The sequence below is a fragment of the Aphelocoma coerulescens genome, unplaced genomic scaffold (genome assembly GCF_041296385.1).
Source record: "Aphelocoma coerulescens isolate FSJ_1873_10779 unplaced genomic scaffold, UR_Acoe_1.0 HiC_scaffold_437, whole genome shotgun sequence".
Taxonomy (NCBI): Eukaryota; Metazoa; Chordata; class Aves; order Passeriformes; family Corvidae; genus Aphelocoma; species Aphelocoma coerulescens.
Window position 1 is genome coordinate 40,124 of NW_027183781.1, and position 22,619 is coordinate 62,742.

At 62.1% G+C, this 22,619-nt stretch overlaps 1 protein-coding gene across 2 annotated transcripts; it reads right to left on the minus strand.

Moving 5' to 3' along the window:
- Nucleotides 1-3,285: 3,285 nt before the first annotated feature.
- On the minus strand, nt 3,286-17,985 carry LOC138101712 (clumping factor B-like). Of its 2 annotated transcripts, XM_068999491.1 has the most exons (7): nt 17,945-17,985; nt 10,873-11,062; nt 9,737-9,870; nt 8,590-8,765; nt 6,590-6,685; nt 6,404-6,476; nt 3,286-4,408 (listed from the first exon to the last, which is right to left on the minus strand). In XM_068999491.1, the coding sequence occupies exons 2-7, from the start codon at nt 11,055-11,057 to the stop codon at nt 3,291-3,293; spliced, it is 1,782 nt and encodes a 593-aa protein (XP_068855592.1). In that variant the 5' UTR covers nt 11,058-11,062; nt 17,945-17,985; the 3' UTR covers nt 3,286-3,290. The 2 variants fall into 2 exon arrangements, with proteins under 2 accessions (XP_068855592.1, XP_068855593.1); XM_068999492.1 differs by lacking the exons at nt 9,737-9,870; nt 10,873-11,062; nt 17,945-17,985 and adding an exon at nt 9,584-9,728.
- Between the last annotated feature and the right edge of the window lie 4,634 nt (nt 17,986-22,619).

Here is a 22,619-nt window from a genome sequence, read left to right on the forward strand (position 1 = left end):
TTATTTTTTGGTGAGTTTGGGGTTTTTTTTTGGGTGACTTTGGGGTCATTTTTGGGTGACTTTAGGGTTATTTTTGGGGTGGGTTTGGGGGTTATTTTTTGGGTGGATTTGGGGTTATTTTTGGGTGGCTTTGGGGTTATTTTGGGGTGAGTTTGGGGTTATTTTTGGGTGTCTTTAGGGTTATTTTTGGGTGAGTTTGGGGTTATTTTTTGGGTGGGTTTGGGGTTATTTTTGTGTGGGTTTTGGGGTTATTTTTGGGTGAGTTTGGGGTTATTTTTGGGTGGGTTTGGGGTTATTTTTTGGGTGTCTTTAGGGTTATTTTTGGGTGAGTTTGGGGTTATTTTGGGTGGGTTTTGGGGTTATTTTTTGGTGACTTTGGGGTTATTTTTAGGTGACTTTAGGGTTATTTTTGGGTGGGTTTGGGGTTATTTTTGGGTGGGTTTTGGGGTTATTTTTTGGGTGTCTTTGGGGTTATTTTTGGGTGGGTTTGGGGTTATTTTTGGGTGGGTTTAGGGGTTATTTTTTGGGTGTCTTTGGGGTTATTTTTGGGTGGGTTTGGGGTTATTTTTGGGTGGGTTTAGGGGTTATTTTTGGTGGCTTTGGGGTTATTTTTTGGTGGGTTTTGGGGTTATTTTCTGTGGGTTTGCGGTTATTTTTTGGTGGGTTTGGGGTTATTTTTGGGTGGGTTTGGGGGTTATTTTTGGTGGCTTTGGGGTTATTTTTTGGTGGGTTTTGGGGTATTTTGGGTGGGTTTGGGGGTTATTTTTAGGTGACTTTAGGGTTAATTTTGGGTGGGTTTGGGGTTATTTTTTGGTGGGTTTGGGGTTATTTTTGGGTGGGTTTGGGGGTTATTTTTAGGTGACTTTAGGGTTATTTTTGGGTGGGTTTGGGGTTATTTTTTGGTGGGTTTAGGATTTTTTTGTGCTTTTTGGTTGGTTTTTTTGGTGGCTTTTTTTTGGTTTCTTTTGGGCGGGTTTCGGGCTTTTTTTTGGTTGGTTTTTTTGGTGTTTTCGAGGGTTTTTTTTTGGTGGCTTTGGGTTGTTTTTTGTTGGCTTTTAGTGTTTGGGGATTGCGGCGGCCGTGGTTGGGTTTTTGGGGGGATTCTCCTGATTTTCTGAGTTTCGTTTTTTGGGGTCTTTTTTCTGGTTTTTTTTGTTTGTTTGTTTGTTTTTTGGGGTTTTTTTGTTTTTTGTTTTTTTCCGAGTTTTGAGGCGATTTTGGTCGGGAATTTAAAAATAGGGGAATTTTTTTTTTTTTTAGGCCGACAAAACCTTTTGGTTCCCAAAATTATCCCCCCCCTCCCCCCCCTCCCCCTCCCCCCCAAAATCCACCCAGAGGAGCCCCAAAATTCCCCAAATCCCAGCCCCGGGGGGGGGGCTCAGGAAATGCCCAAATTCCCACATTCCAACCCAAAAATGGGGTGGGGGAGGGGGAACCCCAAACCCCAACCAGATCCAAGGGTGGGGGGGGGGGGGGGGAAGGAACAAAAAAGGGGAATTTGGGTAAAATCTGGTGGGAAAAAGGGGGAATTTCCCACCCAGAGGGGGGGGTGGGGGTGCCCCAAACCCTCAGGACCCCCCACAATGACGTCATCAGCACCCTGATGACATCATCACCGCCTTGATGATGTCACACCACCCCATGATTTTTTTTTTTTTTTTTTTTTTTTTGCGGGGGGGGGGGGTGGGGGAAGGGATTTTGGGGGGGGGGGGGGGCCCCCAGCAGGGCCAGGAGGGAAATTTGGCAAAATCCACGCCCCCCACCCCAAAATAAATACACGGCATCGAGGGGGCGGGGCTTGGCTGCAGCAGCCAATCAGAACCGGCCACGTCATCCCCCCGGCCACGCCCCTCCCTGGCCACGCCCCTCCCCGGCCACGCCCCTGGGTGGGGGTCAGGCCCTGGGGGGAGGGGAGGGGGGTCCGGGCGGGGGTCCCAGCGTGGTCCCGCTATGGGGCACTGCAGGCCCCACTTGGGGGTCAGAGCGTGTCCGAGTTGGGGGTCAGTCCGGGCTCCACTTGGGGGTCACTCCGGGCCCCACTTGGGGATCAGTCCGGGCTCCACTTGGGGGTCAGTCCGGGCCCCATTTGGGGGTCACTCCGGGCCCCACTTGGGGGTCTGTCTGGGCCTCACCTGGGGGTCAGTTCCGGCCTCACTTGGGGGTCACTCTGGGCCCCATTTGGGGGTCAGTCCAGGCCCCATTTGGGGTCACTCCGGGCCCCACTTGGGGGTCAGTTCTGGCCTCACTTGGGGGTCAGTCCAGGCCCCATTTGGGGTTCTGTCCGGGCCTCACTTGGGGGTCAGTTCCGGTCTCACTTGGGGGTCACTCCAAGCCCCACTTGGGGGTCAGTTCCGGTCTCACTTGGGGGTCACTCCAAGCCCCACTTGGGGTTCTGTCCGGGCCTCACTTGGGGGTCAGTTCCGGTCTCACTTGGGGGTCACTCCAAGCCCCACTTGGGGTTCTGTCCGGGCCTCACTTGGGGGTCAGTTCCGGTCTCACTTGGGGGTCACTCCAAGCCCCACTTGGGGGTCAGTCCAGGCCCTACTTGGGGGTCACTCCAAGCCCCACTTGGCAGTCACTGTGGGCCCCACTTGGGGGTCAGTCCAAGCCCCACTTAGAGATCAGTCTGGGCCTCACTTGGGGGTCACTCCAAGCCCCACTTAGGGGTCAGTCTGGGCCTCACTTGGGGGTCAGTTCTGGCCCCACTTAGGGGTCAGTCCAAGCCCCACTTAGGCGTCACTGTGGGCCCCACTTGGAAATCAGTCCAGGCCCCACTTGGGGGTCAGTCCCTGCCCCACAGCGGGGTCAGTTGTGGCCTCACTTGGGGGTCACTCCAAGCCCCACTTGGGGGTCAGTTCCTTGCCCCATACGGGGGTCGACTGGGGCCTCATTTAGGGGTGAAACCACGTCCAACTTGGGGGTCAGTGCCTGCCCCACGGCGGGGTCAGTTCTGGCCTCACTTGGGGGTCACTCCAAGCCCCACTTGGGGGTCACTCCAAGCCCCACAGCGGGGTCAGTTGTGGCCTCACTTGGGGGTCACTTCAAGCCCCACTTGGGGGTCACTCCAAGCCCCACTTGGGGGTCAGTGCCTGCCCCACGGCAGGGTCAGTTGTGCCCCACTTGGTGCTCAGTCCGTGCCCCACTCGTGGATGATCCCAGACCCACTGGGAGCCTCTCCATGTTGCACTTGGGGGTCGCTCCAGGCCCCACTTGGGGGTCGCTCCAGGCCCCACTCGTGGCTCAGCTCCTGCCCCACTGCCGCCTCCCCCGTGGGGCTGCAGGGCCGGGGGTCACTGCGGGGTCCCCCCGTGGGGCACCGTGGAACGCTGTGGGTCGCTCTGGGTCGCTGCTGGATGCTGGGGGTCACTCCAGGGCTCCGTGGGCAGCTGTGGGTCGCTCCATGGGTCGCTCCATGGGTCGCTCTGGGTGGCCGTGGGTTGCCGTGGGTCACTCCGGGGATCATTCCGGGGGTCACTCTGTGGGTCAGTCCGTGGGTCGCTCTGGGGGTCACTTCGGGTGGCCGTGGGTCGCCGTGGGTCACTCTGTGGGTCACTCCGTGGGCCGCTGTGGGGGTCGCTGTGGGGGTCGCTGTGGGTCCCTGTGGAGCTCCGTGGGTCGCTCTGGTTGGCCGTGGGTTGTTGTGGGTCGCTCCGTGGGTCGCTCTGTGTCCCCGTGGGGCTCTGTGGATCGCTGTGGGTCCCTATGGGGCTCCGTGGGTCACTCCATGGGTCGCTGTGGGTCCCTATGGGGCTCCGTGGGTCACTCTGTGGATCGCTCTGTGTCCCTGTGGGGCTCTGTGGGTCGCTGTAGCTCCCTATGGGGCTCTCTGTGTCGCCGTGGGTCCCTATGGGGCTCTGTGGGTCGCTCCGTGGGTCGCTCCGTAGGTCGCTGTAGCTCCCTACGGGGCTCTGTGGGTCGCCGTGGGGCACCGTGGGGCTCCGTGGGTTGCTGTAGGTCCCCATGGGGCTCTGTGGATCACTATGGGTCCCTATGAGGCTCTGTGGGTCACTCCGTGGGTCGCTCGGTGGGTCGCCGTGGGTCGCCGTGGGGCTCGGTGGGTCGCTGTGGGTCCCTATGGGGCTCGGTGGGTCGCTCGGTGGGGCGCCGTGGGGCGCCGTGGGGCTCCGTGGGTCGCTCGGTGGGGCGCCGTGGGGCGCCGTGGGGCTCGGTGGGTCGCTGTGGGTCCCTATGGGGCTCTGTGGGTCGCTCGGTGGGGCGCCGTGGGGCGCCGTGGGGCTCTGTGGGTCGCTCGGTGGGGCGCCGTGGGGCGCCGTGGGGCGCAGCTCGGCCGACAGGGCCTCGAAGGCGTCGAGCATGGCGGCGCGGACGCGCTCGGTCAGCGCGGGAACGTCGGCCGGGCCCAGCCCCCGCGTGGGCAGCGCCGGCAGCACCTGGATCACGCACTGCCCTGGGGGGCGCTGTGGGTCGGGGGCTGCCCCACAGCGACCCCCGGCCCCACACGGCTGCCCCACACGGACACCCTGCCCCACAGCGACCCCCGGCCCCACACGGCTGCCCCACAGTGACCCCCGGCCCCACACGGACACCCTGCCCCACAGCGACCCCCGGCCCCACACGGCTGCCCCACAGCGACCCCCGGCCCCACAGCGACCCCCGGCCCCACATGGCTGCCCCACACGGACACCCTGCCCCACAGCGACCCCCGGCCCCACATGGCTGCCCCACACGGACACCCTGCCCCACAGCGACCCCCGGCCCCACACGGCTGCCCCACAGTGACCCCCGGCCCCACACGGCTGCCCCACACCGACACCCTGCCCCACAGCGACCCCCGGCCCCACACTGACACCCTGCCCCACAGCGACCCCCAGCCCCACACGGCTGCCCCACACTGACACCCTGCCCCACATGGACACCCTGCCCCACAGCGACCCCCGGCCCCACACGGACACCCTGCCCCACAGCGACCCCCGGCCCCACAGCGACCCCCGGCCCCACATGGACACCCTGCCCCACACGGACACCCTGCCCCACAGTGACCCCCGGCCCCACACGGCTGCCCCACAGTGACCCCCGGCCCCACATGGCTGCCCCACACGGACACCCTGCCCCACAGCGATCCCCGGCCCCACATGGCTGCCCCACACGGACACCCTGCCCCACAGCGACCCCCGGCCCCACACGGACACCCTGCCCCACAGCGACCCCCGGCCCCACAGCGACCCCCGGCCCCACACGGCTGCCCCACACCGACACCCTGCCCCACAGCGACCCCCGGCCCCACACGGCTGCCCCACACCGACACCCTGCCCCACAGCGACCCCCGGCCCCACACGGCTGCCCCACAGTGACCCCCGGCCCCACACGGACACCCTGCCCCACAGTGACCCCCGGCCCCACACGGACACCCTGCCCCACAGCGACCCCCGGCCCCACACGGCTGCCCCACAGTGACCCCCGGCCCCACACGGACACCCTGCCCCACAGCGACCCCCGGCCCCACAGCGACCCCCGGCCCCACACGGCTGCCCCACACCGACACCCTGCCCCACAGCGACCCCCGGCCCCACACGGCTGCCCCACAGTGACCCCCGGCCCCACACGGACACCCTGCCCCACAGCGACCCCCGGCCCCACAGCGACCCCCGGCCCCACACGGCTGCCCCACACCGACACCCTGCCCCACAGCGACCCCCGGCCCCACAGCGACCCCCGGCCCCACATGGACACCCTGCCCCACACGGACACCCTGCCCCACAGCGACCCCCAGCCCCACACGGCTGCCCCACACCGACACCCTGCCCCACACCGACCCCCAGCCCCACACGGCTGCCCCACACCGCCACCCTGCCCTACATGGACACCCTGCCCCACGTGGACACCCTGCCCCACATGGACACCCTGCCTTACACAGACACCCTACCACACACCGAGACCCTGCCCCACATGGAGACCCCGCCCCACACAGAGACCCCAGCCCCACACAGAGACCCCAGCCCCACACCGACACCCTGCCCCACACTGAGGCCCTGCCCCACACCAACACCCTACCCCACACTGACACCCTGCCCCACAGCGACACTCTGCCCCACATGGCTGCCTCAGCCCCACACGGAGACCCCACACCCAGACCCTGCCCCACACTAAGACCCAGCCCCACACGGCCCAATGTCCTACTCATCCCAGCCCCACAGGTCCCAGCAGGCAGCCCCCAGCCCCACACATTCCCCCCAGCCCCACAGGAGCCCCACAGCCCCCCACATCCCCCCCAGACCCACATGAAGCCCTTCCAGCCCCACAGAAGCCTCCCGGACTCACTGAGCCCTCCAGCCCCAAATCTGCCTCCCAGCCCCACAGGAGCCTCCCAGCCCCACACCTCCCCCCGAGCCCCACACCTCCCCGCTGCCCCACACCTCCCCGCTGCCCCACAGCCGCCCCTCACCGGCCGTGAACCTGCGCTCCCGTTTGCTGTAGAAGTGCTGGTAGGACGAGATGACGATGGGGACGACGGGGACCTGTGGGGCAGCGCGAGGGTCAGGCAGGGCCGGCCCGCCCCACGGCCGCCCTATAGCCGCCCCACGGCCGCCCCACAGCCGCCCCACGGCCGCCCCACGGCCGCCCCCCGTACCTGGGCCTGCACGGCGAGGTGGAAGGCGCCGCGCTTGAAGGGCAGCATGGAGCCGCTGTGGTTGCGCGTGCCCTCGGGGAACACCCACACCCGCACCTGTGGGGCGCGGCCGCGTGTGGGGCGCGGCCGCACGTGGGGCCGCCCCACGGCGAGCCCGCGGCCGCCCCACGGCCAACGGAAGCTGCCCCACATCCCCGCGGGGTCGAGTGGCCCTGCAGCTCCCTGCGGGGCTGCCCTGTGAGCGGCCGGCCCCATGGCTGACCCATGGCTGACCCATAGCTGACCCATGGCTGACCCATAGCTGACCCATAGCTGACCCATGGCTGACCCATGGCTGACCCATGGCTGACCCATGGCCGGCCCCACGGCCAGCCCCATGGACACCCCACAGCCAACCCTATAGCCGGCCCCATGGCCAGTCCCATGGCTGCCCCATGGCTGGCTCCATGGCAGCCCCACATCCGCCCCACAGCCAACCCCATGGCCAGCCCCACAGCAGCCCCACGGCCAGCCCCATGGCCGGCCCCACATCCACCCCACAGCCAGCCCAGTACCAGCCCCGCGGCCACCCCATGTCCAGCTCCACAGCCAGCCCCACATCTGCCCCACACCCACCCCCATCCACCCCACACCCACCCCCATCCACCCCACAGCCACCCCACAACCAGCCCAGTACCAGCCCCACAGCCACCCCGTGGCCAGCTCCATGGCCGCCTCACAGCTGCCCCACATCCGCTCCCACAACCAGCCCCACAGCCGCCCCCACAACCAACCCCACAGTCAGCCCCACATCCTCCCCACATCCACCCCACTGCCAGCCCCACAGCCATCCCATGGCCAGCTCCACGGCCGCCTCACAGCCAGCCCCACAGCCACCCCCACAATCAGCCCCACATGCTCCCCACACCCACCCCACACCCTCCCCACACCCACCCCACATCCAGCCCCCATCCACCCCACTGCCAACTCCACAGCCACCCCACAGCCAGCCCCACAACCAACCTCACATCCGGCCCCACATCCACCCCACACCCGCCCCACACCCACCCCACACCCATCCCACACCTACCCCACATCCACCCCACACCCACCCCACACCAACCCCCCACCCACCCCACATCCACCCCACACCAACCCCCCACCCACCCCACATCCACCCTACACCCGCCCCACACCCTCCCCACACCCACCCCACACCTACCCCCCACCCACCCCACATCCACCCCACATCCACCCCACACCCGCCCCACACCTGCCTCACATCTGCCCCAGAGCCACCTCCACAACCAACCCCACACCCACCCCACACCCACCCCACACCCACCCCACACCTACCCCCCACCCACCCCACACCCACCCCACATCCACCCCACACCCGCCCCACACCCTCCCCACACCCACCCCCCACCCACCCCACACCTACCCCACACCCACCCCACACCTACCCCACACCCACCCCACACCCACCCCACATCCACCCCACACCCGCCCCACACCTGCCTCACATCTGCCCCAGAGCCACCTGCACAACCAACCCCACCCCCACCCCACCCCCACCCCACACCCACCCCACACCCACCCCACACCTACCCCACACCCACCCCACACCCGCCCCACACCCACCCCACAGCCACCCCTCCCCACACCCGCCCCACATCCACCCCACACCTGCCTCACATCTGCCCCAGAGCCACCTCCACAACCAACCCCACACCCTCCCCACACCCACCCCACATCCAGCCCCCATTCACCCCACTGCCAGCTCCACAGCCACCCCCACAGCTGCCCCACAGCCGCCCCACGGCCAGCCTCACATTCAGCCTCACATCCACCCCACACCCACCCCACACCCACCCCTCCCCACATCCACGCCACACCTGCCTCACATCTGCCCCACAGCCACCTCCACAACCAACCCCACACCCTCCCCACACCCACCCCCCACCCGCCCCCCACCCACCCCACACCCTCCCCACACCCGCCCCCCCCGCCCCACGCACGTCCTGGCTCAGCATGGTGTGCGCGGCCTCGGCCATGACGCTGATGGCGTCGTGCGTGCGCTTGCGGTCGATGAAGATGATGCCCCCGAGCCAGCAGGCGACGCCCACGGCGCCCATGTAGAGCAGCTCCCGCTTGGCGATGGGCACGCAGCGGTCGGGCAGCACCTCCATCATCCCTGCGGGCCGGGGGGCAGCCGTGGGGCAGCCGTGGGGCAGCCGTGGGGCAGCCGCGGGGCAGCCGCGGGGCAGCCGTGGGGCAGGGGTGGGGTGTGGGCGGGGGTTATGGGGCTGGGGGGTTTTGGGTCAGGGCATGGGTGTGGCTGTGGGTTGTGCTGTGGGGGGAGGGGGGTGTGGGACAGGGGGCTGTGGGGCAGGGGGGTGTGGGGCAGGGGGCTGTGGGGCCAGGGGTCTGTGGGGTAGGGATCTGTGGGGTCAGGGGGCTGTGGGGCAGAGGGCTGTGGGGCAGGCTGAGGGTCACTCTGTGGGGTCAAGGGTCTGTGGGGCACAGTGAGAATCACTCTGTGGGGTCAGGGATCTGTAGGGCAGGGATCTGTGGGGCCGGGGGGCTGTGGGGCAGGCTGAGAGTCAGTCTGTGGGGTCAGGGGGCTGTGGGGCAGGGAACTGTGGGGTCAGGGGGCTGTGGGGCAGGGGGCTGTGGGGCAGGGATCTGTGGGGTCAGGGGGCTGTGGGGCAGGGGGCTGTGGGGCAGGCTGAGGGTCACTCTGTGGGGTCAGGAGTCTGTAGAGCAGGGATCTGTGGGGCAGGGATCTGTGGGGCAGGGATCAGTGGGGCAGGCTGAGGGTCACTCATGGGTCATTCCGTGGGGCAGGGCTCTGTGGAGCAGGCTGAGGGTCACACTGTGGGGCAGGGATCTATGGGGCAGGCTGAAGATGACTCTGTGGGGTCAGGGACGTGTGGGGCAGGCCGAGGGTCACTCGTGGATCAGTCTCTGGGGCAGGACCTATGGGGCAGGATCTATGGGGCAGCCCCATACCCAGCAGGTCCAGCGAGCTCTGGTGGTTGCTGACCACCACGTAGGGCTGGCATTGCTCACTCTGTGAGTGTCTCTATGGGGTCAGGGCTCTATGGGGCAGGGATCTATGGGGCAGGGATGTGTGGGGCAGGGATCTATGGGGCAGCCCCATACCCAGCAGGTCCAGCGAGCTCTGGTGGTTGCTGACCACCACGTAGGGCTGCCGTGGGGGGAAGTTCTGGGCCCCCCTGACCACCATGCGGATCCCGTAGAGCCGCTTCACGTGCTGCATCAGCCCGCGGATGATCCTGGGGGCACGCGGGGGGCTCAGCCCCACGGCGCCCCATAGCTGCCCCATAGCTGCCCCATAGCTGCCCCATAGCTGCCCCACGATCGCTCCAAATCTGCCTCATAACTGCCCCAAATCTGCCCCACAATCGCCCCAAATCTGTCTCATAACTGCCCCATAACTGCCCCGTAACAGCCCCAAATCTGCCCCATAACAGCCCCAAACCTGCCCCAAATCTGCCCCATAACTGCCCTATAACTGCCACAAATCTGTCCCACAATCGCCCCAAATCTGCCCCAAATCTGCCCCATAACTGCTCCAAATCTGTCCCATAACTGCTCCAAATCTGTCCCACAATCGCCCCAAATCTGCCCCGTAACTGCCCCATAACTGCCCCAAACCTGCCCCAAACCTGCCCCACAGTCCCCCATAACCGCCCCAAAGCACCTCAAATCCCCTTCCCAGCCCCCCAAATCCCCCCCAAATCCCCTCTCCAGCCCCATAACCCCCCCAAACCCCCATCCCATCCCCCCCACATCCCCTCCCCAGCCCCATAACCACCCCAAACCCCCTTCCCAGCCCCCCCAAACCCCCATCCCAGCCCCATAACCCCCCCAAATCCCCTCCCCAGTCCCCCAAACCCCCATCCCATCCCCCCAAACCCCCTTCCCAGCCCCATAACCCCCCAAACCCCCTTCCCATCCCCCCAAATCCCCTTCCCAGCCCCATAACCACCCCAAATCCCCCCCAAATCCCTCCCCAGCCCCCCAAACCCCCATCCCATCCCCCCAAACCCCCATCCCAGCCCCATAACCCCCCCAAACCCCCATCCTATCCCCCCCAAATCCCCTCCCCAGCCCCATAACCACCCCATAACCCCCCCAAACCCCCATCCCAGCCCCATAACCCCCCCAAACCCCCATCCCATCCCCCCAAACCCCCATCCCAGCCCCATAACTCCCCCAAACCCCCATCCCAGCCCCCCCACACCCCCCCCCGGCCCCCCCCCGGCCCCGCTGACTTCATGTTCTCGACGTCGCGGCCGCGCAGGGCGCACAGCGGGATGGCCACCAGGGCCAGCAGCAGGATCCAGCCGTTGTAGAAGCCCATCTTGCAGAAGAAGCGGAAGGAGCCGCAGCGCTCGTAGAGCAGCGGCAGCAGCAGCAGCGCCAGCGCCAGCGCCGCCGTCCCCACCGACACCTCCATGGCAGCTGGGGGGGGAAGGGGGTCAGGGGGCAGCAGAAACCCCCAAAAAAACCAAAAAATCCCCCCCAAAAAACCCCAAATCCATCCCCAAAAAACCCCAAATCCATCCACACCGACACCTCCATGGCAGCTGGGGGGGGAAAGGGGTCAGGGGGCAGCAGAAACCCCCAAAAAAACCAAAAAAAAACCAAAAAAAAAACCCCAAATAAATCCCCAAAAAAGACCAAAAAACCCCAAATCCATCCCCCAAAAAAACCCCAAATCCGTCCCCACCGACACCTCCATGGCAGCTGGGGGGGGAAAGGGGTCAGGGGGCAGCAGAAACCCCAAAAAAACCAAAAAATCCCCCCCAAAAAACCCCCAAATCCATCCCCCAAAAAACCCCAAATCCATCCACACCGACACCTCCATGGCAGCTGGGGGGGGAAAGGGGGTCAGGGGAGCAGCAGAAACCCCCAAAAAAACCAAAAAATCCCCCCCAAAAAACCCCAAATCCATCCCCAAAAAACCCCAAATCCATCCACACCGACACCTCCATGGCAGCTGGGGGGGGAAAGGGGTCAGGGGGCAGCAGAAACCCCCAAAAAAACCAAAAAAAAACCAAAAAAAAAACCCCAAATAAATCCCCAAAAAAGACCAAAAAACCCCAAATCCATCCCCCAAAAAAACCCCAAATCCGTCCCCACCGACACCTCCATGGCAGCTGGGGGGGGAAGGGGGTCAGGGGAGCAGCAGAAACCCCAAAAAAACCAAAAAATCCCCCCCAAAAAAACCCAAATCCATTCCCCCAAAAAAGACCAAAAAACCCCAAATCCATCCCCCCAAAACCCCAAATCCGTCCCCAAAAAACCCCAAATCCATCCCCAAAGAAATCCCAAATCCGTCCCCAAAAAACCCCAAATCCATCCCCCAAAAAACCCCAAATCCATCCCCAAAGAAGACCCCAAATCCGTCCCCAAAAAACCCCAAATCCATCCCCCAAAAAACCCCAAATCCATCCCCAAAAAAAACCCCAAATCCATCCCCCAAAAAACCCCAAATCCGTCCCCAAAAAACCCCAAATCCATCCCCAAAAATCCCCAAATCCATCCCCAAAAAACCCCAAATCCATCCCCCAAAAAACCAAAAAAACCCCAAATCCATCCCCCAAAAAACCCCAAATCCGTCCCCACCGACACCTCCATGGCAGCTGGGGGGGGAAAGGGGTCAGGGGGCAGCAGAAACCCCAAAAAAAACAAAAAAAAAAAACCCCAAAAAACCCCAAATCCATCCCCAAAAAACCCCAAATCCATCCCCCCAAAAACCCCAAATCCGTCCCCCCAAAAAACCCCAAATCCATCCCCAAAAATCCCCAAATCCATCCCCAAAAAACCCCAAATCCATCCCCCAAAAAACCAAAAAAACCCCAAATCCATCCCCCAAAAAACCCCAAATCCGTCCCCACCGACACCTCCATGGCAGCTGGGGGGGGAAAGGGGTCAGGGGGCAGCAGAAACCCCAAAAAAAACAAAAAAAAAAAACCCCAAAAAACCCCAAATCCATCCCCAAAAAACCCCAAATCCATCCCCCCAAAAACCCCAAACCCGTCCCCCAAAAAACCCCAAATCCATCCCCCCAAAAACCCCAAATCCATCCCCCAAAAAACCCCAAATCCGTCCCCACCGACACCTCCATGGCAGCTGGGGGGGGGAAAGGGGTCAGGGGAGCAGCAGAAACCCCAAAAAAACCAAAAAATCCCCCCCAAAAAACCCCAAATCCGTCCCCACCGACACCTCCATGGCAGCTGGGGGGGGGAAAGGGGTCAGGGGGCAGCAGAAACCCCCCAAAAAAACCAAAAAATCCCCCCCAAAAAACCCCAAATCCATCCCCAAAAAAAACCAAAAAACCCCTAATTCATCCCCCAAAAAAGACCCCAAATCCATCCCCCAAAGAAACCCCAAATCCATCCCCCCCAAAAAAACCCCAAATCCATCCCCCAAAAAAACAAAAAACCCCCACATCCATCCCCTAAAAACCCCAAATCCATCCCCCAAAAAACCCCAAATCCATCCCCCAAAGAAACCCCAAATCCATCCCCCAAAAAACCCCAAATCCATCCCCCAAAAAACCCCAAATGCATCCCCCCAAAAACCCCAAATCCGTCCCCACCGACGCCTCCATGGCAGCTGGGGGGGGAAAGGGGGTCAGGGGAGCAGCAGAAACCCCAAAAAAAACCAAAAAATCCCCCCCAAAAAACCCCAAATCCATTCCCCCAAAAAAGACCAAAAAACCCCAAATCCATCCCCCAAAAACCCCAAATCCATCCCCCCAAAAACCCCAAATCCGTCCCCACCGACACCTCCATGGCAGCTGGGGGGGAAAGGGGTCAGGGGGCAGCAGAAACCCCAAAAAAACCAAAAAATCCCCCTCAAAAAACCCCAAATCCACCCCCAAAAAACCCCAAATCCATCCCCCCAAAAACCCCAAATCCGTCCCCCAAAAAACCCCAAATCCGTCCCCAAAAAACCCCAAATCCATCCCCAAAAAAGACCCCAAATCCATCCCCAAAAAACCCCAAATCCGTCCCCCAAAAAACCCCAAATCCGTCCCCAAAAAACCCCAAATCCATCCCCAAAAAAGACCCCAAATCCATCCCCCCAAAAACCCCAAATCCATCCCCAAAAAACCCCAAATCCATCCCCCAAAAAACCCCAAATCCATCCCCCAAAAACCCCAAATCCGTCCCCACCGACACCTCCATGGCAGCTGGGGGGGGAAAGGGGTCAGGGGGCAGCAGAAACCCCAAAAAAAACAAAAAAATCCCGCCCAAAAAACCCCAAATCCATCCCCCAAAAAACCCCAAATCCATCCCCCAAAGAAATCCCAAATCCGTCCCCCCAAAAAACCCCAAATCCGTCCCCAAAAAACCCCAAATCCGTCCCCAAAAAACCCCACATCCATCCCCAAAAAAACCCAAATCCATCCCCAAAAAAGACCCCAAATCCATCCCCAAAAAACCCCAAATCCGTCCCCAAAAAACCCCAAATCCATCCCCAAAAAACCCCAAATCCGTCCCCAAAAAACCCCAAATCCATCCCCCAAAGAAACCCCAAATCCGTCCCCAAAAAACCCCAAATCCATCCCCAAAAAACCCCAAATCCATCCCCAAAAAACCCCAAATCCATCCCCAAAAAAGACCCCAAATCCATCCCCCAAAAAACCCCAAATCCATCCCCAAAGAACCCCAAATCCATCCCCAAAAAACCCCAAATCCATCCCCCAAAGAAACCCCAAATCCGTCCCCAAAAAACCCCAAATCCATCCCCAAAAAAACCAAAACAACCCCAAATCCATCCCCCAAAAAACCCCAAATCCATCCCCAAAAAAACACAAAAAACCCCAAATCCATCCCCCCCAAAAAAACCAAAAAACCGCAAATCCATCCCCCAAAAAACACAAAAAAATCCCAAATCCATCCCCCAAAAAACCCCAAATCCATCCCCAAAAAACCCCGAAAAAAACCCCAAATCCATCCCCAAAAAACCCCCAAAAAACCCAAATCCGTCCCCACCGACACCTTCAGGGCAGCTGAGGGGGTGGAACGGGGTCAGGGAGCACCAAAAACCCCAAAAAAAAACCCCAAAAAAACCCCAAATCTGTCCCCCAAATAACCCCCCAAAAAAACCCCAAATCCGTCCCCAAAAAACCCCAAAAACCCAAAAAAAACCCAAAAACCCCCAAATCCGTCCCCACCGACCCCTCCATCGTGGCGGAAGGGGCACAAAGGGGTCAGGGAGCACCAAAACCCGCCCTGGGACCCCAAAATCCCCTCAGGACCCCCCAAAATCTCCTCAGGAACCTCCCCCTCCCCTCAGAACCCCTCAAAATCCACTCAGAACCCCAAAATCCCCTCAGGATCCCCAAAATCCCCTCAGGAACCTCCTGGGACCTCCAAATCCTCTCAGGATCCCCCAAATCCCCTCAGAACCCCCAAAATCCACTCAGAACCCCCGAAATCCCCTCAGAACCCCCGAAATCCACTCAGAACCCCTCAAAATCCCCTCAGGATCCCCAAAATCCCCTCAGAACCGCAAAATCTCCTCAGAACTCCCCAAAATCTCTTCAGGGCCCCCAAAATCCCCTCAGGATCCCCCAAGTCCCCTCTGAATCCCCCCAAATCCCCTCATGACCCCCAAAATCCCCTCAGGACCCCCCAAACCCCTCTTGGGACCCCCAAATCCCCTCAAGGCCCCCAAAATCCCCTCAGGAACCTCCTGGGACCCCCAAATCCTCTCAGAACCCCCCAAAGTCCCCTCAGGAACTTCCTGGGACCCCAAAACCTCCTCAGGATCCCCAAGATCCCCTCAGAACCCCCAAATCCCCTCAGAACCTCCCAAAATCCCCTCAGGATCCCCCAAATCCCCTCAGGAACCTCCTGGGACCCCCAAATCCTCTCAGAACCCCTCAAAATCCCCTCAGGATCCCCAAATCCCGTCAAGAACATCCTGGGACCCCCAAATCCCCTCAGGAACCTCCTGGGACCCCAAAATCCCCTCAGGAAAACTCCTGGGACCCCAAAATCCCCTCAGAACCCCCCAAAATCCCCTCAGAACCCCCCAAATCCCCTCAGGAACATCCTGAGACCCCAAAATCCCCTCAGAACCCCCCAAAATCCCCTCAGAACCCCCAAAATCCCCTCAGAACCCCCCAAAATCCCCTCAGGATCCCCAAATCCCGTCAAGAACCTCCTGGGACCCCCAAATCCTCTCAGGATCCCCAAAATCCCCTCAGGAACCTCCTGGGACCCCAAAATCCTCTCAGAACCCCCAAAATCCCCTCAGAACCCCCAAAATCCCCTCAGGAACCTCCCGGGACCCCCAAATCCCCTCAGGATCCCCCAAATCCCCTCAGAACCCCTCAAAATCCCCTCAGGATCCCAAAATCCCGTCAGGAACCTCCTGGGACTCCCAAATCCCCTCAGGATCCCCAAAATCCCCTCAGGACCCCTCAAAATCCCCTCAGAACCCCCAAATCCCCTCAGAACCCCCCAAAGTCCCCTCAGAATCCCCAAATCCCCTCAGAACCCCTCAAAATCCCCTCAGGAACCTCCTGGGACCCCAAAATCCCCTCAGGATCCCCCAAATCCCCTCAGGATCCCCAAGATCCCCTCAGAACCCCCAAAATCCCCTCAGAACCTCCCAAAATCCCCTCAGGATCCCCCAAATCCCCTCAGGAACCTCCCGGGACCCCCAAATCCTCTCAGAACCCCTCAAAATCCCCTCAGGATCCCCAAATCCCGTCAAGAACATCCTGGGATCCCCAAATCCCCTCAGGATCCCCGAAATCCCCTCAGGAAAACTCCTGGGACCCCAAAATCCCCTCAGAACCCCCCAAAATCCCCTCAGAACCCCCCAAATCCCCTCAGGAACATCCTGAGACCCCAAAATCCCCTCAGAACCCCCCAAATCCCGTCAAGAACCTCCTGGGACCCCCAAATCCTCTCAGGATCCCCAAAACCCCCTCAGGAACCTCCTGGGACCCCCAAAATCCCCTCAGAACCCCCCAAAATCCCCTCAGAACCCCCGAAATCCCCTCAGAATCCCCCAAAGTCCCCTCAGGAACCTCCTGGGACCCCAAAACCTCCTCAGGATCCCCCAAATCCCCTCAGGATCCCCAAAATCCCCTCAGAACCTCCCAAAATCCCCTCAGGATCCCCCAAATCCCCTCAGGAACCTCCCGGGACCCCCAAATCCTCTCAGAACCCCTCAAAATCCCGTCAGGATCCCCAAATCCCGTCAAGAACATCCTGGGATCCCCAAATCCCCTCAGGATCCCCGAAATCCCCTCAGGAACCTCCTGGGACCCCAAAATCCCCTCAGGAAAACTCCTGGGACCCCAAAATCCCCTCAGAACCCCCCAAAATCCCCTCAGGACCCCCGAAATCCCCTCAGAACCCCTCAAAATCCCCTCAGGATCCCCAAATCCCGTCAAGAACATCCTGGGACCCCCAAATCCTCTCAGGATCCCCGAAATCCCCTCAGGAACCTCCTGGGACCCCAAAATCCCCTCAGGAAAACTCCTGGGACCCCAAAATCCCCTCAGAACCCCCCAAAATCCCCTCAGATCCCCCCAAATCCCCTCAGGAACATCCTGAGACCCCAAAATCCCCTCAGAACCCCCCAAAATCCCCTCAGAACCCCCAAAATCCCCTCAGAACCCCTCAAAATCCCCTTAGGATCCCCAAATCCCGTCAAGAACCTCCTGGGACCCCCAAATCCTCTCAGGATCCCCAAAACCCCCTCAGGAACCTCCTGGGACCCCAAAATCCCCTCAGGAAAACTCCTGGGACCCCAAAATCCCCTCAGAACCCCCCAAAATCCCCTCAGAACCCCCCAAATCCCCTCAGGAACATCCTGAGACCCCAAAATCCCCTCAGGACCCCCAAAATCCCCTCAGAACCCCTCAAAATCCCCTCAGGACCCCCGAAATCCCCTCAGAACCCCCAAAATCCCCTCAGGAACCTCCCGGGACCCCCAAATCCCCTCAGAACCCCCCAAAATCCCCTCAGGACCCCAACCCCCCCCTCAGGACCCTCCCCCTCCCCTCAGAGCCCTCCCCAGCGCCCGGACCCCGCCAAACCCCCGCTTTGCACCCCAAAATCTCCCCCCCGGGGCCCTTCCCGCCCCCCCCCCCGGCCCCACCCGGGCCCCGCCCCCCCCCCTCAGGGCTCGGTTTGGGCCCAACCGGGCGGGGCCGGGCGGGGCGGCCCCGTGGGCGGCGGCGGAGCATCCCCGGTTCTCAGGAGGCCGCGTCCCCTCCCCACGGCCCCCGGGAGCTTCTCGGGATCCCCCGGGACCCCTCGGGACCCCCTCGGGACCCCCCCGGTTCCCCTCAGGCCCCGCCGGTACCGGGAGGGGCGGCGGCTGCGGCGGCGGCGCGGGCCCGTCCCGGCGCCGGAAGCGACGTCGATGATTGACAGCTGCATCCGCCAATCAGCGCCGGAGCCCGCGGATTCCCCCGCCCCTCCGCCGGGCCGTGCGTGGTTGCCGTGGTAACGGCGAGGGGCGGGAAACTGGCGCGTCGCCACGGCGACGCGGCGGCCATGTTGTCCCGCCCACGGTGCCGCGCGGTGATTGGGTAGCTCGGCTGCCTGTCAAACGCTCAAACCAATTAGCGCCCGGATCGCTGCGAGCCAATAGGAAGAGGCGTCTCTCCAGCCAATAGCGCTCCTCCGGGGGCGGATCCTCGCGCGTCTCCACCAATAACAGCGCCGGGTTTTGATTGGCGGGAGCGGCGGCCAATGGGACGGGAGGGCGCGGTGTGAGGGGAGGTGGAAAATGGCGGCGGCTGTGGCGGCGCTGAGGGGCGAGTCCGCGGCTGTGGCGGCGACAGCGGCGGCGACAGCGGCGGCAACGGCGGCAACGGCGGGGCCTTCGCGTGTAACATCAGCCTGGAGCCCGCGAACGAGCCCCTGATTGGCCGCTGCGGGCACCTGTACTGGTGAGGGGCGGGGTTTGAGGGAGGGGGCGGGGCCTGCGCCAAGGGGCGGGGCCTGGGGGGTTTAGGGGTCTCTGGGTGGTCCTAGGGGGGATTTAGGGGGCCTATGGGGGGTTTTAGAGGGTCTGGGGGGGCTTTAGGGGGTCTGGGGGTGCTTTAAGGGGCCCTGGGGGTCGTGGGGTGGTCTCGGGGGAGGTTTTGGGGGGGCTGGGGGGGGTTTGGGGGGTCTTGGGTGCCTTTAGGGGCTCTGGGGGGTTTTGGGGGGTCTTGGGTGCCTTTAGGGGCTCTGGGGGAGTCTTCCTGTGGCTCCTCAGCGTTTGAAACGCCCGAAAAATCCCCAAATTCACCCAAAAAAACCTCCCCCCCCTCCCCCTTCCCCCGCTGGGGCTCTGGGACCCCCCCCAAAATCGCATTAAAGCTCCTCCCCTCCCCCCCTTTGCAGAGTCTGATTCAGAGGTTGAGGTGAGGGTGGAAAACGAGGCGAAAACCCCCAAAAATCCTCCCCAAAAAAGCCAAAAAATCGGCGGAAAAAAACCTCCTGGAAAACGTCAAAATTGTCCCAAAATTCCGCCCCTCCCCCACCCCCCAAAAAAATTCGCGGGGAGTTCCTGAAAAATCCCTCGAAATCCCCCCAAAAATCCCCCCAGAAGTTCCCGCCCCCCCAAAGAAAAAAACCCCCCCAAAATCACCGAGAATTTCCCCAAAAACGCCCGAATTCAACCCAAAAAAATTGAAAAATCAGCAAAAACGGTAAAAAATTCCTGTATTTCCCAGAAAATTCCCAAATTTCCCTCAAAAGTTCCCAAATTTCTCTAAGAATTCCTAAATTTCCCTCAACATTCCCCAATTTCCCTCAGAATTCTGGAATTTCCCTCAAAATTCTCAAATTTCCCTCAGAATTCCCGAATTTCCCTCAAAAATTCCCCGATTTCCCTCAGAATTCCCGAATTTCCCTCAGAATTCCCCGATTTCCCTCAAGATTCCCAAATTTCTCTCAGAATTCCCAAATTTCCTTAAAAAATTCTTGGATTTCCCTCAGAATTCCGGAATTTCCCTCAAAATTCTCGGATTTTCCTCAGAATTCCCGAATTTCCCTCAGAATTCCCAAATTTCCCTCAAAATACACAAATTTCCCTCAAAAATACCCCAATTTTCCTGAAAATTCCCAAATTTCCCTCAAAAATTCCCGGATTTCCCTCAGAATTCCCAAATTTCCCTCAGAATTCCCAAATTTCCCTCAAAATTCTCGGATTTCCCTCAAAACTCCCAAATTCCCCTCAGAATTCCCAAATTTCCCTCAAAAACTCCCAATTTTTCCTCAAAACTCCCGGATTTCCCTCAAAATTCCCAAATTTCCCTCAGAATTCCCAAATTTCCCTCAAAAATTCCCGAATTTCCTTCAGAACTCCCAAACTTCCCTCAGAATTCCCAAATTTCCCTCAAAATTCTCGGATTTTCCTCCGAATTTCCGAATTTCCCTCAAAATTCCCAAATTCCCCTCAGAATTCCCCAACTCCCGCCCCTCCCCCCCCAAGATCCCGGGTTGATTTTCCCGCCTTTTTTATTTTTTTTATTGATTCGGGTAAAAATCGCTCCTGGCCAGCGATGGGGGAGGGGCGGGAGGGACAGAGAGCGCGGCCCCTTTAAGAGGGGGGCGTGGCCTCGGCGTAAGCCCCGCCCCGCCCGCTGAAAGAGGTGTGGCCTGACGGGAAGGGGGCGTGGCCTCAAAAAAGGCGCCAAAACCGAGGGGGCGTGGCCTCAAAAAAGGCGCCAAACCGAGGGGGCGTGGCCTGAGGTGGAAGTGGGCGTGGCCTGGACACACCACGCTGAAAATTTGAGGGGGCGTGGCCTCGACGAAAAGCAACAGATGGGCGTGGCCTGAGGCGGAAGTGGGCGTGGCCTGAGGCGGAAGTGGGCGTGGCCTCGGTGGGACAAACAAAAAAGCGTGCCGAAAATGAGGGGGCGTGGCCTGAGGCGGAAGTGGGCGTGGCCTCGACAAAAGAACTGAACACAGAGGGCGTGGTCTGAGGCGGAAGTGGGCGTGGCTGGGGCTGCCCAAACAGAGGGGCGTGGCCTGAGGTGGAAGTGGGCGTGGCTTCGACACAGCCCACGCAAATCGAGGGGGCGTGGCCTGAGGCGGAAGTGGGCGTGGCCTCGGGAAAATGCGCCCGACTGAGGGGGCGTGGCCTGAGGCGGAAGTGGGCGTGGCCTCGACAAAACCAACAGGAGTGGGCGTGGCCTGAGGTGGAAGTGGGCGTGGCCTCGACAAAACCAACAGCAGTGGGCGTGGCCTGAGGTGGAAGTGGGCGTGGCCTCAGGGGGAAAAAACGCGCCCAACCGAGGGGACGCGGCTCGAGGCGGAAGTGGGCGTGGCCCTGGGCGGAAGTGGGCGTGGCATTAGGCGGAAGTGGGCGTGGTCTCGGGGGAACAAACAAAAAACGCACCAAAATCGAGGGGGCGTGGCCTGATGCAGAAATGGGCGTGGCCTGAGGGGGAAAACACACTGGGGTTTCGTGGCCTGAGGGTGGAAGTGGGCGTGGCCCAAGGTGGACGTGGGCGTGTCCCGGGGCGGAAGTGGGCGTGTCCCGGGGCAGAAGCGGGCGTTTCCCGAGGCGGAAGCGGGCGTGGCCCCAGGCGGAAGCGGGCGTGTCCCGAGGCGGAAGTGGGCGTGTCCCCAGGCGGAAGTGGGCGTGTCCCGAGGCGGAAGCGGGCGTGGCCCCAGGCGGAAGCGGGCGTGTCCCGAGGCGGAAGTGGGCGTGTCCCGGGGCGGAAGCGGGCGTGTCCCGAGGCGGAAGCGGGCGTGTCCCGGGGCAGAAGTGGGCGTGTCCCCAGGCGGAAGTGGGCGTGTCCCGGGGCGGAAGTGGGCGTGTCCCGGGGCGGAAGCGGGCGTGTCCCGAGGCGGAAGCGGGCGTGTCCCGGGGCAGAAGTGGGCGTGTCCCCAGGCGGAAGTGGGCGTGTCCCGAGGCGGAAGTGGGCGTGTCCCCAGCCGGAAGAGGGCGTGTCCCCAGGCGGAAGTGGGCGTGTCCAGAGGCGGAAGCGGGCGCGGCTCAGGCGGAAGTGGGCGTGTCCCCAGGCGGAAGTGGGCGTGTCCCGGGGCGGAAGCGGGCGCGGCTCAGGCGGAAGTGGGCGTGTCCAGAGGCGGAAGTGGGCGTGTCCCCAGGCGGAAGTGGGCGTGTCCCGGGCGGAAGTGGGCGTGTCCCCAGGCGGAAGCGGGCGTGTCCCGAGGTGGAAGTGGGCGTGTCCCCAGGCGGAAGTGGGCGTGTCCCCAGGCGGAAGTGGGCGTGTCCCGGGTGGAAGCGGGCGTGTCCCCAGGCGGAAGTGGGCGTGTCCCGGGCGGAAGTGGGCGTGTCCCCAGGCGGAAGTGGGCGTGTCCCCAGGCGGAAGTGGGCGTGTCCTCAGGCGGAAGTGGGCGTGTCCCGGGTGGAAGTGGGCGTGTCCCCAGACGGAAGTGGGCGTGTCCCGAGGCGGAAGTGGGCGTGTCCCGGGTGGAAGTGGGCGTGTCCCCAGACGGAAGTGGGCGTGTCCCCAGACGGAAGTGGGCATGTCCCGGGTGGAAGTGGGCGTGTCCCCAGACGGAAGTGGGCGTGTCCCCAGACGGAAGTGGGCGTGTCCCGAGGCGGAAGTGGGCGTGTCCCCAGGCGGAAGTGGGCGTGTCCCCAGACGGAAGTGGGCGTGTCCCGGGTGGAAGTGGGCGTGTCCCCAGACGGAAGTGGGCGTGTCCCGAGGCAGAAGTGGGCGTGTCCCCAGGCGGAAGCTGGCGCGGCTCAGGCGGAAGTGGGCGTGTCCCAGGGCGGAAGTGGGCGTGTCCCGAGGCGGAAGCGGCCGTGTCTCAGGCGGAAGCGGGCGTGGCCCCAGGCGGAAGTGGGCGTGGCCCCAGGCGGAAGTGGGCGTATCCCCGGGCGGAAGTGGGCGTGTCCCGGGCGGAAGCGGGCGTGTCCAGAGGCGGAAGTGGGCGTGTCCCCAGGCGGAAGTGGGCGTGTCCCCAGCCGGAAGTGGGCGTGTCCCCAGCCGGAAGTGGGCGTGTCCCGGGCGGAAGCGGGCGCGGCTCAGGCGCTTCCCTCCCCGTCCCCTCCCCGTCGCGGGCGG

What these genes read in the sequence shown, in the direction of transcription:
- LOC138101712 (XM_068999491.1), bottom strand. Translation starts at nt 11,057, where the DNA reads ATGGAGGTGTCGGTGGGGACGGCGGCGCTGGCGCTGGCGCTGCTGCTG. An exon ending in CGCGACGTCGAGAACATGAA is followed by an intron (nt 9,871 to 10,872) that starts GTCAGCGGGGCC and finishes GCGTGCCCCCAG; the next exon opens with GATCATCCGCGGGCTGATGC. An exon ending in GGAGCGCAGGTTCACGGCCG is followed by an intron (nt 4,409 to 6,403) that starts GTGAGGGGCGGC and finishes AGCGCCCCCCAG; the next exon opens with GGCAGTGCGTGATCCAGGTG.